Source organism: Filobasidium floriforme, assembly GCF_021052385.1.
Source record: "Filobasidium floriforme strain CBS 6241 chromosome Unknown HD553scaffold_19, whole genome shotgun sequence".
Classification (NCBI taxonomy): Eukaryota; Fungi; Basidiomycota; class Tremellomycetes; order Filobasidiales; family Filobasidiaceae; genus Filobasidium; species Filobasidium floriforme.
Window position 1 is genome coordinate 188095 of NW_025763640.1, and position 16311 is coordinate 204405.

General features: G+C 53.3%; 5 protein-coding genes across 5 annotated transcripts; 3 read left to right on the top strand and 2 right to left on the bottom strand.

Annotated features, from left to right (window-relative positions):
- Positions 1-134: 134 nt before the first annotated feature.
- Positions 135-1092, top strand: HD553DRAFT_86794 (uncharacterized protein). Its single transcript, XM_046184557.1, has 2 exons — positions 135-811; positions 917-1092. Exons 1-2 carry the CDS (start codon positions 284-286, stop codon positions 1034-1036), a joined length of 648 nt encoding a protein of 215 aa, XP_046034476.1. The 5' UTR covers positions 135-283; the 3' UTR covers positions 1037-1092.
- Positions 1093-1545: 453 nt separating this feature from the next.
- HD553DRAFT_86784 (uncharacterized protein) lies at positions 1546-2455 on the bottom strand. The gene has a single exon (XM_046184556.1). It carries the CDS (start codon positions 2400-2402, stop codon positions 1659-1661), a length of 744 nt encoding a protein of 247 aa, XP_046034477.1. The 5' UTR covers positions 2403-2455; the 3' UTR covers positions 1546-1658.
- Positions 2456-5035: 2580 nt separating this feature from the next.
- HD553DRAFT_332190 (GPN-loop GTPase) lies at positions 5036-6619 on the bottom strand. The gene is made up of 6 exons (XM_046182051.1): positions 6528-6619; positions 6243-6453; positions 6080-6159; positions 5594-5976; positions 5315-5456; positions 5036-5236 (listed from the first exon to the last, which is right to left on the bottom strand). Exons 1-6 carry the CDS (start codon positions 6550-6552, stop codon positions 5205-5207), a joined length of 873 nt encoding a protein of 290 aa, XP_046034478.1. The 5' UTR covers positions 6553-6619; the 3' UTR covers positions 5036-5204.
- Positions 6620-6811: 192 nt separating this feature from the next.
- On the top strand, positions 6812-10141 carry HD553DRAFT_299031 (nucleoside phosphatase family-domain-containing protein). The gene is made up of 3 exons (XM_046178597.1): positions 6812-7296; positions 7389-8527; positions 8619-10141. Exons 1-3 carry the CDS (start codon positions 7008-7010, stop codon positions 9870-9872), a joined length of 2682 nt encoding a protein of 893 aa, XP_046034479.1. The 5' UTR covers positions 6812-7007; the 3' UTR covers positions 9873-10141.
- Positions 10142-12724: 2583 nt separating this feature from the next.
- On the top strand, positions 12725-13503 carry HD553DRAFT_315937 (uncharacterized protein). The gene has a single exon (XM_046180546.1). The coding sequence runs from the start codon at positions 12771-12773 to the stop codon at positions 13485-13487; it is 717 nt and encodes a 238-aa protein (XP_046034480.1). The 5' UTR covers positions 12725-12770; the 3' UTR covers positions 13488-13503.
- Positions 13504-16311: the final 2808 nt, after the last annotated feature.

Genomic DNA, 16311 nt, shown 5'->3' on the forward strand with positions numbered 1-16311 from the left:
AGAAGGCAGGCAGGATAGGGAACGGGTTTGCTGGAATCCAAAGGACCTTTCTCATTTCATCTGCTCAAAGGCCAAAGGCAGGGTCACGCTCGGCTGGAAAAGGGGGTTTCTCGATTTTTCCGACGTCATAATACGTTACACCTAGAAGGGTATATAACCCATCGTTATCTAGGGACGGACTGCCTGGCAAGCGGTATTACAGCTCTCTTTCCGTCTCGTCAAACCACATCACATATCTTACTCCCATAAACTCCCAACTACCTCTCTCCATTACTCTGCCAACATGGACTCGGACCCTTCCTCTCCAACCTCCCCCATGAACTCGGGTCAGCGATCCCGTCAAGCTTCCCGATGTTCGTCGATCACCATCGGCTCATCGACGACCTTGAACTCGATGTCGACGACGGACAGCTTGGATCTACCTCACGAGCTCGACGATGGTAATCAGCGAACGGGTTCGGTAGATATTGCCGGAGTTGACAAGGCGTTTGAAGATTTGGATGTCGCGAAAGAGAATGGGAATGATGACGAATCGACGGGAGGTTTAGGGAAAGACGGTATGGTGGGAAAGGACGGGACGAATATGAACGGACCGGGTGCAGGAAACGGGGAACAGAACAGCTTGGAGGGCGTCGACGTCGATGTAGCCGCGAAAGACAGTGAGAACGATAACGAGGAAGGGAGCGAAGAGACGTTGAATGAGGATCTGGGAAAAGGAAGAGACGGGGATGCAGACAAGGATCAGGATGAGGACGAGGTGGACGAGGATCATCCGGTGTACCAATACACCCTGGCTCTGTTCGAATATACCGTGAGTATTCACATGTTCTTCAGCACGACAACGATGCAACGGGCCGTGCGCATCCCTCCTCCCGAGCATCGCTGATAATCTTGACGCGGTTTACGATCGGGACAGAAACGACAATACATGGAAGCGAGATGGCAGCATGAAAAGCTCGAACGTGATCAAAGTAGGAGGGCCGGTAAACAAAGCGGTAGTGAGTTCACTCTACGTGCAGAATCCTTAAGGGTTTGACAGTTTCAAGCGTGATCGGCTGATCGCAGTTGGACCTCGATCTCGTTCGGTTTCTCTATAGTGGAAAGGATGGCCGCCAGAAAAGCTGCCATGCTCAACAGGACCGAACAGGGGATCTAATTCGGCTACTCCCTAACCTGATCCGACTCATCAGCCTCGAAAGATTAATCTGGGCGATCTCAATACTGGAATCGCACCCAACATCATCTCGCCCGGACCAACCAACATACAAAGCGTTCGACGATCGCCAACAGGGCGGCACTGTTCGCTATCATCCGACTGATAATCCCCTCACCAGCATGACCCGTCGCATACGCCCCGAGGCCTTTACTCGTCTTTCCCTGCCCTTTCATCCGTCCGGCTTTCCCAGATTCGGAGTCCCCGCGTATAAACATGTATCAAGTAGCCGTCTGAGCAACGGTAGTGAGTTTTGGCACAAGGACAATTAGTGTATTACGGTATCAAAGCGACAACAAATGTATCGTATATATATGTGTAGAAGAGACTGCCTGTGTCCTGGTGTTCTGGTTTCGGACGTGAATAATATGATGACATGCCTGTATACTGTGGTCGTATCAAACGCTGATCAACCGGTCAATTTGTTCTGCTGGTAATCTGATCTTCAATCTTGCCAATCCTCCAACTCCTCGTTCCAACCGAATAGTGCAGGATCGACTCCGAACATGTCCAGCATGGAACCGACGTTCCAGTCTTTCTTCACTTTCGGCTCGTCAGCGCTGGTATCGGCCGCTTGCTCTTCGTCCTCGTCCATTCTGGGGTTGACCTTGGGTGGATCCTGATAGTAAGAACCATTGTTGGAAGTGCCTTCCTGACCGTGACCGTCCTCGGTAGGTTCGGGCACGACAGTAAAGAGCTTTTCCGATATCTCGCGTCCGGCCGCCAACCATTGTAGGTGCAGCTGCGATAGACGTTCCTCGTCCGCCTGATTGTTCATGGTCTTCAAGGCCTGAGTGAGGACCTGTTTGCGGACTTCCAAACCGGTGATCTCGGACGCTCTAGAAGGGGCGATGCTGGTAGCTTCCGTCGAAGCGACCATCATTCTCGGACGCCGCACGGGTACATGTGTAGGGCTGGAAGGGGGGTCGATTGTATCGCTTGAAGGCGGATCAGGCTCAGAGATGGGCGAGGAGAACGATGGCGATTTGAACGGCCTCGCCAGTCTCTTAGTCATATATCGTTTCGAATGCGCCGACTCAAACGTTGGGAATGGCTTCTTGTCCAGAAGGCTAGCGTTACCCGTGACGATGCTGGATGACGATGATGACGCGGGGGTTTCGAGAAGATCCGTATCGGCGATGAAAGGAGGGGAAGAATTGCCTAGGTATTTGTGAAGAGCTCTCCCCATGACTAGCGGGGTCTTGAACGGTTTTTTGAGGGTGCGAGTGCTCTTGTCGTCCTGTCGATTTGTAAACATGTGTCAGTGGCGATGAAACGGAATTTACTACATTCATTTACCCACCTCCGCTTTTCTCTTTTTAACCCTCATCTCGCTGTATGAAATCTTGGAAGGCGGAGATGCTTCAGGCGTAGATGCGGGATCATCGCGCGTAAGCTGAATCGGAGTAATCGAATAGGGGGTCTATCGAAAAACATGGTCAAGTTAGACTTGTTTAAAGTATAATGTACAAGAGGGGAGGGGACATACGCTGATTTGGCTTAGGCCACTAGAGAGCCGTTTCTTGGGGGTCTGAGGCGGCTCGTGCTTCTCGACCGTCTCGACCTTGGTTCCTGTCTCCTTGCCTCTTTTCATGACGGTCAACATAGCTTGTACTTCTTCGAAGCTGACATCTTCGATGATCTCCGGGCAATCATGCTCGGAAGCGGTAGTGATGGCGCTTGACGAGACTTTGGGTTGGGATTCGGCTGGTGGAGGGGTTGTCACCACCGAAGCCTCCCCGAGCCCGAGACTGAGATTGAGTTTGGTCCCGCTAGCGTCAACGTCCCGTCTCATATCGTCGATCGAGGCGAGTGTACCAGTAGGCGCTTGCTGGTCCACTCCAAACGATGCAGAGCGGATGAGCTTGAGTCTTTTCCTTGGATATCGAGATTCTTGAGACTGGCTTCGGGAGGGTATCTTTCGCTTGTTCTGGCGAGCTCCACGTGTCGGGGCCGGAGCCGAAATGACTGACACGTGTTCGACAACAGACTGCGCTACGACTTCTTCATCGGTCGATTCCGGAGGTTGGGAAGGGCGCGTTACTGGCTGAACGAAGACATGAACTATTGCAACATCCGAGCTCTTGACGCTCTCGAGCGACTTTGCGCGGCGTCGGGTGATCGGCCTTTCATCGGCGCTTCGAGGTTCCGGATCGAGGCTAGTCGCCCTGCTGCCTCCCGGCACGAGGCTCGGCATACTAGTGGGTGTAGGTGCCGGTAAAACCGCAATCTTATATTCCTCGTCCTTCTGTGGCCTATCGCCAGTGGCTGTAACAATATGGCTGAGAGGTGTGATCGCTGCTGCGGAGCTAATCTCGGAACCGGGTCGGACCTGATCATGCGTTTCTGTTTCTGGTTCGACCGTATCTTCCAACTGCCTTGTAAGATCGTTCACGACGATGCTCGGCTCTCTAGGTGAGACTGGATCGTCAGCCTTCGGAACCTGCTCGGTGACTGTCTCTTGTTCTTCCTCGTCGGTTCCGGCACAGGACGAGGAATGATGGACCGGAACCTCGATCCTCGCCGTGGGGGCGAGCACGGGGCTGATGGTAGGGGAAGTTATGAAGATGGCCGGGACGTTGATCGTCTCCCGATGAGGCAGCTCAGACGAGTCCAATCTAATCTCCTCAGGGATTGAGGATACCACAGTGGTAGAACCGGTAAGATGGTCTCCCGCCCTGACGGTAGGGGAAGGGAGAAGGAGCGGCGAGATCATGGTTTCCGCAATGAAACGCTCGGGGACTAGCGCCATTTGGGGCTCCTCCTGGTCCTGATTATCCTGATTATGGAGGCTCTCAGTAGCTAGCTGACAGGCTTGTGACGCTTCCGGGGTCGTGTCGAATGCTACGGGAATGTCCCCTTCGGTGTGATCGGGTTTCGTTTCAGGTTGATCAGAGAAAATGCATGGATCGGTGACCTCGCCGACGGCCGACGGTGTGATGGGTGGCTGTAGATCCGGATCGGCGACAGAGAGGACCAAGGCTGGCTGGCTTGAGTCCGTTACGGCTTTTGTATGTAAGATGGAACAAGTGGACTGTTCCGTGGAGGAAGAAAGTGTATCGATATCGCAGGGCACGCCCTGCTCGATAGGCTCAACTTGTTCCGGATGCGTAACGGCTTGATCAGGGTCCGCCAGAGGAGCGATCCTGGAAGAATCGGTGTTGGCAAGTTGCAAGTCGGGCGTCGTGCTGGAGTCTAAAGTCTCCCTCGATATATCCTTAACGAAATCGATCTTGTGCATGATCAACTGGTGCGATTTCAGGTGATCAGGATCCAGGGGAAGAGAAGACGATCGACCGTGACGATGGTCCTTTTCCTCTTCCACTTGATTCGAGACCGCCGAGACCGACGCCGAACGCGATCTCATACTTATCCTCTTGTAGCAACCTGAAGGCTGAGTATAGGTCGAGTCCTCGATCGGGAATTTCCGAAAGGTACCTTTGGCCGCCCTGATGCTAGGTAAAGCGGAATCCGGAGGTAAAGAACCACTCCTCCGGGCCGTCTCGCCGGGAGTTGTTGACCTGATGGGTGACAAGCTTCTTCGTCGATCTAGCTTCCTACTGGGACAGTCGGTAAGAGAGGTCCCAGTCGATGACACCGAGGCGACTTCGGATTGTTCAGTCATTCTTGCAGAAGCTGTGATGATGAAACTCTCATCTTCGTTAGCCGTGCAGAGCGTTGCGGTTTCGCACGCGTGCTTACCAGCTTGTACAGCAGTCGAAAATGCCGCCAGTATCGCAGTAAGATACTCCGCAGGATCGTCAATGGTACACGTTGGTGATACAAGTCGAGAATGTATGTTGCAATATGAACCTTGAACTTTTGATCAAGACCGACTTTTGATGGGCGAACTCTCCCGAAACAAGGTTCATCGGCCAAGCCCGAACCGAAATAAAATCACGTGATCCCAAGTAATCCATACAGTCGTATACAGTTGCACGTCGTATCCCAAGGAGGTGTACAAATACAAGAGTCCCCGACGTTGCTCCATCTATTCTGCATCTCCATCGCCGCCAAAGTCGCCTATCATCGCATCGAACCGGACATCAGCAAACAGCATCACAACCAGAGTCGATAATTCGGTCGAGGGTCCAGACTCACCTCCATCCAGATCCTCTGGCGCCTTTGGCTCCTCGTCCTCCCCATACTGCATCGTATGATCTATGTGACTCAGGACTGATGTTAAGGAATCTTCGTTGGTGATGTCAAGGGGGAGGAAGGAGACGATCGAGTGATCTTCTATCTGTAGGCGTTCGAAGCAGAAGCGGGCGTTAACATGGATGTGCAAGAGGTATCGAGAAAAAGGGGAAAAGAAAGAGCAAGACGGAGAGGGAAGAGTCAAGACGGAGAGGGAAGAGTCAAGACGGCGCAATCACTCACTAGATTCACGATCGCCTGGTTCAACGCGTGAAACCTCGGATTCGTCTGCTTGTTCGCATCCTCCAGTAATAACGTCGTGTCCGTATCCAAATACCTCCCGATCTCTTTTCCAATCTTCTTCCTCCCCTGTGGTCCCTTGCCCGTGCCACCCGCAGGACCCTTGATCAGATCCATCTTGCTCATCAGACACAACATCCCACATCCGAGGGACAACATGCAACTCATCGCGCTCATCACCCCGGCGAAGAACTTGGCCTTGTCGGCCTGGGCAAATTGGGATTCGAGCAGGTAGACGGCGGAGATTCGGAATTGGAGGTTGCCGGATTGGAGGTGGGAGAGCAGGCGGGGGAGGAGGGGGATGTGGGTGTATAGTTCGATCTGGCCTGCGGGGTCGAGCGGGGAGGAAGAGCGTATGAGTTGTATGTAGGTAGATCAGTACACAACCACATGGAGCACGAGAACGATAGAAGAAGCGGGGCGACTTGCCTGGACAGTCGATCAAGAGGTAGTCGTCCTCGAACGATCCTAGCTCTTCGTCCAGCCAGTCCAGGTTGTTCAGCAAGTACCTATCGAGACGCCGCTTTGGTCAGATCAGACAATTCCATGACACCTCTCGAACCGACGTGACCCCTCCGTTCTCTCGACTCACTCGAAACAATAGACCAACCCCCCGTTGGGCCCAAATTCCAGCTCCTCCATCACATCCTCCAGGTTGATCAGGTCCTTGATATCCACTGCGGGCTGATAATCGAAATTTGTCGCTGCCGGGTCTAGGTTGACGTAGTGAATGGTACGTTTCATGGTCTGGGCGTGTGAGATGAGGGCGGAGCAAAAGGTGGATTTGCCTGCTCCGGCCGGGCCTGCGAGTGGTTGTGAGAGTAGGGAAATTAGGTATACGTATAGGTCAAGGGGGGAGGACAAGACAGGAGCGTACCTGTTACGAAAACTGCATATCTCATGGCTGGTGCTGGTGGTATCTGCTACAAGTCGTGAGATCGGTATCGCTGAATATACAGTCAGTCCCTTGGAAAAGTTCGTCGAGAAGATGTACCAAGATGATCCTGCCTGCCTCGGGCAACTTTAGTGATCATCATCGAGGGTGGCCAACGCAGAGTCTCAGCTCACAATCAACCACGCTCATGGGACAACCTCGGCGGAAAGGTCGTCATCACACTTATACACCCACACTCGATATCAGACTTTACCTCACTACACTCTCGCAACTGTCATCACACTAGATTCCTACCTCTACAATCATTCACACAATGGACTAGACACGTCACGTCTACCGTGCATCCGCGACCTTTGCGGACAAGACTCACGACCTCGGCGTGACACCAGCCACTTTGCACGATAGAACAAGATCGAAAGGAACAGCTACGTTCTCAGCAGGCACTCTGAAACTCTCGACACCATGCCTCCTCCCGCGGGTACCCTCTCTTCAACCCGGTATACCATCATAGTCGACGCAGGCTCGTCAGGCTCGAGGTTGATCATCTATTCGTACCAAGACCCCGAGGCAGAGAGGGAAGAGATCGTCAGGTCCATACGTCAAAAGTACAAGAACAAGAGCAAGGGAGAGAGGAAGAGCAATGCGGAAGTGGAGAAGGAGATCAAGTGGGAGGTGGAAAAGAGCTTGAGGAGGTTGGTCAAGGTGGAAAAGGGCGCGAGTGGAGACGATTGGATGAAAAAGGCCGAGCCCGGTGAGTACCTCATCTCTGGTGACGGTCATATCCGTCGAGCGAACGAGAGATGACGCAAAGAGCTTACCTCTGCTGTATTTTCTGTATGATAGGTATCTCGTCAATGTCCCCAGCAAACATCCCTCAATACCTCTCGCCCCTCCTCTCACACGCCCTAGCTCACATCCCGCCCTCACAACACTCAAACACCCCTATCTACATCCTAGCAACAGCGGGCATGCGTCTCCTCCCCGCCGAGACTCGGGAAGGGATCCTCTCCGCCACATGCGAGACTCTGCGGAAAGACTACCCGTTCGTCGTAGGCGCGTCGAGTTCGTTGGGACCGTGTGGGGATAGCGTGCGGGTGGCCTCGGGGGAAGAAGAAGGGATGTGGGGTTGGGTGGCCGTCAATTACCTCATGGACGGGTTCGGGCACTCCTCGGGCCAGGTCGTCGATGAGGAACACGCGATCTTGCCGTTACCCGAGCTCTCGAGAGAAACCCAGGGGAGCTTGGAAAAGGGAGTCTCTCCGACGTTGGTCGATGTCAACCATCATCACCCCACCTTCGGGTTCCTCGATATGGGAGGCGCTTCCACGCAGATCGCCTTTTCTCCCTCTGTAGGGGAACTCGAACGGTCGAATTTCCCACCCGAAGAACTGAAATCCGTCTCCCTCCGCCTATTATCGGGCCAAGCGGTCGAATGGCCGTTGTTCGTGGCTTCCTGGTTGGGCTTTGGGACGAACCAGGTCAGGGAACGGTATATCGCCGCAAAGGTCTTGGAGTGGCAAAAGGAGAACGAGAGGTTGAGCAAGGCGATCAAACAGAGCGGAGAGTCGGTCCCCACTTCGGTAGCGGCGACGTTGTTTCAACCGATCGAAGATCCTTGTCTACCTAAAGGCTTGAAATTGCCGCCGACTTCGGCTTCCACGCCGTCGTTCCTCGGCACAGGATCCTTTTCCCGGTGCCTCGAATCCCTCCAACCTCTACTGGATCGGACTGCCCCCTGTCCTCCTCCCGCTTCACACTGTCTTTTTGCCGGACTCCCCACCCCTCACATCGATTTCGAACGGGAAGATCAACGCGGCTTCATCGGGATAAGCGAGTATTGGTATACCGCGCAACAGATCTTGGGTCTCGGAGGGGTCTGGGATTGGGCCGAGTGGGAGAGGGGGATGGAAGGGTTCTGTCAGAGGGATTGGGGGGATATCAAGGAGGGGTTTCAGAAGGAGAACGGGTTGGAGGGGACGGCGGTGAGTCGGGTTTGCGAGTTACAAAAGCGGAAGAGGAAGAGGGAATCGTGGAAAGATAGTGTGGGCTGACATATACGGGTTCGGATGACAGGTGGACATCTCAAGATTAGAGATGCAATGTTTCAAGGGAGCCTGGATATCAAACGTCCTGCACGACGGGATCGGGATCCCTCGAATAACGGACGCTCAGGGAGATCAGACGTTGACTGGCGAAAAGGGTGGAGAGCTCGTCGACGAGGCCGCACGACGGGCCAAGGAAAAGGGACTCGTCTCGAAGAAGAGCTCGCATTTCCAGAGCGTCGATACGATCGGGGAGACGGCGGTCAGTTGGACGTTGGGCAAGATGGTCATCGAGGCGAGCAAGGCGGTGAAACCCCATGGACACGACGTTGCGCAGCCTGTAGGGACGCATTCGAAGTGGAGCCAAGCGTGGACCGTCGGACGCGGACGAGTGGGACAGGCGCTGGGGTTGCCCAAGTTCGAACGAAAAATGGACGAGCTGGGGTTGGACGTCTTTTGGGTGTTTTTCACCATCATCTTGATCTTTGTCGGGCTCGCTTATGCGGTACTGAGGAGGAGGTTCTGGTTGACGAAGGCGAGTCTCCAGAAACGGCGGAAACGGTCCGACGCAGGCGAGGTCCGGGATTGGATGAGGATGCGGTCACAGGCGTCGTCCTCGGCGGAAGAGGGGCTCTTGCCTGCCAGCCCTAAGACGCTTTGGTCCGGGACGTCGCGGTTGAAGCCCTACGTCCACAAGTTCTCGACCCTGGTCGCCAAAGTGACGCATAATAGTAGACGCGAAAAGGCTTCCAGGCCGACATGGAATCGGCAGGTGACATCACCACATCCGGGCCATATCGAGATGCCCGAGCGGTCCGAAGTTTACAGCACGTCGACGAGCATGTCACTGCCAGGATCTCCCAAGGCGCACGAATCGTTCTTTGTTCCCGCGCACAGCGATTCGACACCCGCCGCCTTCAACGGGTTCGCGGACAAGCACGAATTGACGCCCCGGCCGTCACCATCCAAGACGGCCCTGCAATTAATGAGCGATGGCAGTCGATCCTTGAGCGCCAAGTCTTCGCCGGGTAGCTTGCGCAGTAAGCGCACTTCCCCGCTGCCCATGACTTCGGCGAACGGAGAGGCGGCGGGGACGGGCGGATGGAATGATCCACCTGGAAGCGTCTTTGGGGCGACGGACGCGACTGGCCATTTGCTGGGTGCGAAGGGCTTGTCATCGTTGTCGAGGAGCTCGAGTCGGATAAATCTGGAAGAGTATGGTGGGAGTCTCGCGGTGAGGCCTATTTCGAGGGGACCAGGTGGGGACGATCCAGGAGGTCCATAAGACTTTCGTTGTACCTGTTTGCAAGGAAATCAATTACACGTTATAATGTGCTGTGCGATGCCAGTTTCAGAATATTTGTCAGTACGTCAGTACTAGTATAGTACTATAGTACATCCGAGCTGACAGAACGAGAAGAGGGTAAGAGATCTAAGAGACAGACCGAAGCCATTTGGATGGCAGGGGGTTCTTTGATTTTGGATGCTAGGGAGTACCGGGGAGATTGTAAGATAGATACCATATCCATGTACTATCAGATGTAGATCGAGCAGTCTCTGGCAGATAGGCACAGGCCGGCCCATCTCGAACGCTATTGCTGGAGTCATGCAAATCCTACTGTTCGTCTACACAGATGCGATTTCTATGTCTCCATGAGCCAATAAATACGCTGCAGAAGAGATGACATTGTTCCGTTCACGCTGACATGCTTGCAATCCTCCTCATCTTGGTTGGAGTCAGCAGTCTTGATGCAGCCTACGTGAATCTACTTTAATTCGATACGCAACAAGCAGTAAAACACTGCAGTAGCAAGAGCTTTCCTTTCATGCCCTTCAGGAGGCAACCATTGCTGTTTCAGCCGCATTGAGCACTATAAGAATAAGAAGTAGCTCGATGAGATAGGTGCTGGTGAGGGGGTGACAATAAATACAGGCATACGCCGAGATCAGAAGCAGGATATCAGTCACAGCAAGAACATCTCCCTTTCCCGCCCTTCTTACCGATGTCGCGTCCTCTTCCAGACCAAACGCTAGGAAGCCTGAATTATAAAAAAGAAGACCGAACGCTAAGGAACTTCAAATATGGAGAAGAGAGAAAGAACGGAGATCGGTGCGAAAATTGCATTCGCAGAGGTACTCGATGCGTACGGGTATTGCGGACTCTAGCTGCGGCTAAAGCGTGTCCAGCCTGTAGACGCAGCAGGATCCGGTGCAGTTTCGTTGCAGAGGGGAGAAGTAAAGGTCGCCAGCCTGACGATCTCAACCTGGATTTCAAATCCCCGTTGCGCCTCAGCCCAGCTTCAGTGGCCGAGAGGCAGTCAAAACTCACAGCCTCAACATATTACCCTGTTGACGGCGTTAAAATCGATTTTGGTGACAACACCTCCCAAAACAGCGGGGACCGATCAGTTGAAGACTCTTCGTCATCGCACGAGTACAGCCGAGAGGTTGACCAGAGCGTCGAAGAGAAGGGTGGACAGCTCGCAAAAATCTACAAACCGCTGCCTCTCACCTTCAGCACGCAGAACACGACCTTCAAGAACATGAGTGGTGTTGTCATTGCAGTTAACGGCGAGGGTGAAGTGAAGTGTTCTGGAGGCTGGCAGAGATGGGTTCCACCGGGAACGGAAGACCGGCAGGATCCAGGCTTTGACTATACCTTGCCTTGCGCACCCGGCGTATGGTTTGAGGTGAACGATGAGGGGACTGTCATAGCGAACTCCAGGGAAGGTCGTTACTTTTCTACTTTATGGAAAGATCTTCAATCGAACAGCCATCCCGGGAACTTCGCTCATGGGTCGTCGAACTACGGTTCATGGCGGTCGTCAACGGGTCGATCTTCAGGATCGATCGACGGATCGATCGACTCGTCCGGCAGTGGAACGTGCTCCGAACACTCAGCGTAGAAACTATTGTACAACTGTATTACAATCACATTTCCGTCGATGTCTGTTCTATATTCATATCAGACTGATCAAATCTTAACCACCTTCATGCCTCTTCCCGTTTCCTCCTTGTTCATCACCGATCACCGATCGATACGGTCATGACAAGGGAGTGCAAGCAGGTCGATCGCGTCAGCGGGAGAACGCCACCAACTTTTCCATCGCGGCACGTAACGAAACGTATGTCTCCTATCCATTCGATATCATCGTTTCGCGGTGGGTGAAACCGAAACCCCAAGGGGATCAAAGGAGGTCGACACGAGGCGTATCCTCTGGGATTTTTGCTTCGATCTCATGTAACACATAGCCTGGAAGAGTATTTACTCCAGGATATCAGGGTATCCAGTCGGCGCTGAAGCAACACCCACCAAAGAATACCGCAATAAGACCTAAAATGCACCGCCATCCTCACATCGATCCCAGACCGGATCACGGGAGCTTGATAGATCCCGCAGGGACGACACTGCCGGCGGAGAGTTCGACGACACAATACCCAGTACAAGACACCCTGCGATCCGATTCTTCTTGAGTCTTCCGACTATGCCACTTATGACATAGATCCAGTGACAGGTTCTTATACGATCAGGCATTCTATCTCGCTCGAGGGGTCAGAGTGCGGTACAAGTGGAGATCCTGCCCATACTCAGGCAGCTCGATATGAAGAGGATACAGAGCAGTCTGCTATTCCAGCCGGCGTGGAGCTGAATGCTTACTCTCATACAAGACTCCAGTCAGGCTGGTCGTCCGAGCAGTCACTCAAGCGAACTCGAATAGGTCAAGGACTTGCCTGTGAGAGATGCCGGCTTGGCAAAATCAAATGCGATCTGCAACGACCCTGTGGTCGGTGTGCTCGCAGAGGACTACAATGTGACGACACGGCACGACCGACCAAGAAGGGTGTGATCCGAATACGGCCTATGGCATGTGACCGATGCCATGGAAAGAAAATCAAATGCAATGCGCGCAAACCCGTGTGCGATCGATGTTCGAAGCTCGGTCAAATCTGCACCTGGAACAACAGAGACAGTTGTTTATCACAGGCGGAACGTCAGGTCGGAGGCGCAGGCGAAGTCGAATTCGAACTCGAAGGCGCTGAGCCCGTGTATGCGTCGGCGAATGCATTCAATGGAGAACTTTCGACAGTGAACACATATTCTCAGTCGTTCCCCCACGATCACCAGCCAGCTGCACAACCGTCAGTTCCCGCGGAGCTCCGATACAATCAGCAACAAGATGGGATGACATGCTTCCATCTCGGTGCTGTGAGTGGCGATTCCAATCACAATCAGCAAGCGTCGAGGGTCAATATGTCAGCGCCGCCCTTCTTGATTGCGGACCCTGTCGATCATTCCGTGTCGTGGTCATCGAGCAGACACAACACAAATCTGGACTTCGCGGCTATGGGGCTTGATCTTGATGGCTTGCCAGTGGTGTCTCGGACGGATGACACTGTCAATAGCTCCATCCCTGAGGATTTCGTGATCCAGCAGCAAAGTAGTAACATGCCGGACGATACGCAACATAGCAGGCGGAGGTACTCTACTTTGGGCCCCGAATCAACCACCCATGATCCACTCTTTCGGGAGTCTGTAAGTGCGACGTTAGTCGCCGCTAACGGAACTCCAGCGCGAAACACGACGACATGTACGTCTTGTCATCGATCGCACGTTCCTTGCGAAGATGGCCATCCATGTCTACGATGCCGGAGACTCAATCGACAATGCGTCATCCGCCTGCCAGCACAATCTGGGCGGCCAATAACCAGATGGGACCAATGCCGTGTACATGAGGAGGAGTGCGTCAAGGCTTCTCCACAGGACGAGGATTGCCAGCAATGCTCTTCCAATATGGGGAGGGGAAAGTGCACTTGGGGCGCTAAGAAGATGGACGAAGAAGGTCGTGCCAGTAAAATGCGTCGGCCTCCTGAGCCTAAGAAGTGTTGGATATCGAGTTGATCACCGCTGTATAGTTTGCATGAGGATAAAATATACAAGAGGGGATCAGGAAATCAGACCAGGATGGCCTGCTATATATATTAATCTGGGAAGGCCTACTTGCGACCAGAGTCGCAAGTTGTGACTGAACATGCGACCACAGTAGTCGCGACTTTGCGACTGTGGTCGCAACTTGCGACTGTGGTCGCAGATTGCTAAGCGGGAACAAAAGGAAAGGTGTGAAGAGTGGATGTGCTTTATTGTTCCATACGGTCTATTGTTCTGAGAACAATAGACGTGTTGGTGAACAATAGGATTCGACACTCCCCCTCACTCAAGCGTCCTTTGTGAAGGTTACCGGTTTGCCGCTGAGACCCATCCCGGTGACAAGGTGATGGAATTGGTGATGGGCAAGACCTTTGGTGAGAGCATCGGCAAGGTTATCCTGAGTAGGGATATGGGAGAGTTCAACGGTGTTGTCGAGCACTTTCTCCCTGAGATAGTGGTGTCGCATGTCGATGTGTTTGGTGCGATCATGAGCGACTGGATTCTTGGAGAGCTGAATGGCGGCATTGTTGTCATTGAGAATGGCGAGGGGACCAGAGACCGGGTGACCGAGAGATTCGAGAAGAGTGCGGAGCCAGACTGCCTGTCGGGTGGCATCAGCGGAAGCCATGTATTCAGCTTCTGCAGTAGAGAGAGCTGTGGTTGGTTGTCGTCGGGATTTCCAGGCTACCGGTCCTCCAAAAGCACGGAAGAGGTATCCGGTAGTAGATCGGCGAGTATCCAGACATCCGCCCCAGTCAGCATCGGCGTAGCCCAGGATGATTCTTTGACCAGAGGTAGCATCGTAAGTGAGGCAGAGTTCGATAGTGCCTTGGAGGTATCGGAGGAGGTGGCGAGCAGCATGGACATGTTGTTTGTTCCACTTGCTGACGGTCCGAGCTAAGACCCCAGCAGCATGAGCGATGTCGGGTCTGGTGATGGTGGCCGCATACATGATCGATCCGACCATTGCGGGATATTCTTCATGAGCGGCTTCCTGATGTTCAGCATCGGTAGCGGGAAGAGATCGGAAGCCGGAAGGAAGGGGAGTCTTTGCCGGCTTGGAGTCGAGCATGCCAAACCTTTCCAGGACCGCCTGTACGTAGTGTTCTTGAGAGATGTAGAGTTTCCGGTTGGGCCTGTCTCGGAAGACGTTGAACCCAAGGAAGTAAGAGACCGCTCCTCCATCAGAGCACTCAAATCGGTCGTTGAGTTTGGTCTTGAAGTCGTCCGGTTCCTGGCGATTGTTGCAGGCGATGAGTTGATCGTCAACATGGACGGAGAGGATGAGAAGGGTATCCTTGGTTGATCGGATGTAGAGACAGGAGTCGGCCGGAGAAGGGTTGAGACCGAGAGATCGAAGGAACTTGTCGAGAGCCTGGTTGAAGCAGCGAGGTGATTGTTTGAGACCGTAAAGTGATTTCTGAAGTCGGAGAACCTTGTTGGCAGGAATGTTGCTGCCCTCAGGAGGTTCGAGATGGACGAGTTCCTCTAGTTCTCCGTTGAGGAAGGCGGCCTTGATGTCGACCTGATCACAGTCCATGTCGAGGTAGTTGACCAGAGCAAGGAAGACTCGGATGGTATCCTTGTGAGCGACTCCCGCGTATAGTTCGTTGTAGTCAACTCCTTCCTTCTGCAGAAATCCTTTCGCTACCCATCGAGCCTTGTAGGCGGATGGCTTCCCGGTCTCTCCGTCGATCTTCCGGGTGAAGACCCATTTGGCTCGAAGAGGTTTCGATGTAGCTTCTTGCCTATCGATGACAGACCAGACCTTGTACTGATCCATCTTGTCGAGTTCGGCCTTGATAGCCTCCTGCCATTTGTCCCATTCTGGAGATCGGTGGGCTTCCTGGAATGTTTGAGGGATAGCCGTGGAGATGAGTGCATGGCCACAGATGACGGCAGTAGCGAGGTTTGCTGAGTATCCAAATTTGGCAGGTGGTTTGCGGACTCGTCGGGAGCCATCAGGCAAGATTGGGTTCTCCGGTTCTGGTACTGGTGCTATGTCCCATCCTTTGCTCCAGATGCCGGATGGCTTGTGTTTGGCCTGTGTAGCCTGTGTAGCCTGATCACTTGGGATGGTCGTGTCATCGCCAGGCTGATCGGGTGAGTCGAGAGTATCGGTGTTGTCTTCAGCCGATTGATGCTCTTCGGTTTCAGAGCCTGAGTCTGATGTTGATTCAGGGATTATGTCAATGTCGATCTGAGTGGACTGGATTTTGGTTTCCAGTGATTTGGTGTTGGTGGAAATCTTTGGCTGTTTACCAAAGACCACATCACGAGAGATGGTGACCTTTTCGGTGTGTAGATCCCAAATCCTGTAGTTGTCGGTCCCCTCGACGTAAGAGAGTAGTTGCCCTTCTTTGTAGCGAGGGTGAAGTTTGTCGGTGTTGTTATGGTCACGGAACCAGAGCTGACAGCCAAAGGGTTGAAGATGCCGGGAGTTGACTTCACGTTGCCTCCAGAGATCCTCCGGGATATGTTTGTCAGATCCTGTGGGAGCCCGGTTCCTGGTGTAGATGGCGTAGTTTGCCGCTTCGGCCCAGAACTTGTCATCAAGTCCGCTGTCAATCAGGAGCGTCCTTACCTGATTGAGAATGGTAAGGTGCGCCCTTTCAACTCTACCGTTCTGAGCATGAGCGGCAGTTGGAACGAAGTGATGTTCAATGCCCTTTGCTTTGAGGTAGTCACGAAGAGCATGTGACTCAAATTCTCCTCCTTGATCAGATCGGATGGTCTTGACCCTGCAGTCCAGTTGATTCTCAACTAGGTTGATATAGTCGATCAATGCCTGCCGGGT

Bases quoted from the DNA above. Each gene is read 5' to 3' on its own strand.
- HD553DRAFT_86784 (XM_046184556.1), bottom strand. From the start codon at position 2,402: ATGGGGAGAGCTCTTCACAAATACCTAGGCAATTCTTCCCCTCCTTTC.
- HD553DRAFT_299031 (XM_046178597.1), top strand. From the start codon at position 7,008: ATGCCTCCTCCCGCGGGTACCCTCTCTTCAACCCGGTATACCATCATA. The intron at 7,297-7,388 runs GTGAGTACCTCA...TCTGTATGATAG, and splicing joins GATGAAAAAGGCCGAGCCCG to GTATCTCGTCAATGTCCCCA. The intron at 8,528-8,618 runs GTGAGTCGGGTT...TTCGGATGACAG, and splicing joins ACGGGTTGGAGGGGACGGCG to GTGGACATCTCAAGATTAGA.
- HD553DRAFT_332190 (XM_046182051.1), bottom strand. From the start codon at position 6,552: ATGAGATATGCAGTTTTCGTAACAG. The intron at 6,160-6,242 runs GTGAGTCGAGAG...GCGTCTCGATAG, and splicing joins GGGTTGGTCTATTGTTTCGA to GTACTTGCTGAACAACCTGG. The intron at 5,237-5,314 runs GTGAGTCTGGAC...ATGCGATGATAG, and splicing joins GCCAGAGGATCTGGATGGAG to GCGACTTTGGCGGCGATGGA.
- HD553DRAFT_86794 (XM_046184557.1), top strand. From the start codon at position 284: ATGGACTCGGACCCTTCCTCTCCAACCTCCCCCATGAACTCGGGTCAG. The intron at 812-916 runs GTGAGTATTCAC...CGATCGGGACAG, and splicing joins TGGCTCTGTTCGAATATACC to AAACGACAATACATGGAAGC.
- HD553DRAFT_315937 (XM_046180546.1), top strand. From the start codon at position 12,771: ATGACATGCTTCCATCTCGGTGCTGTGAGTGGCGATTCCAATCACAAT.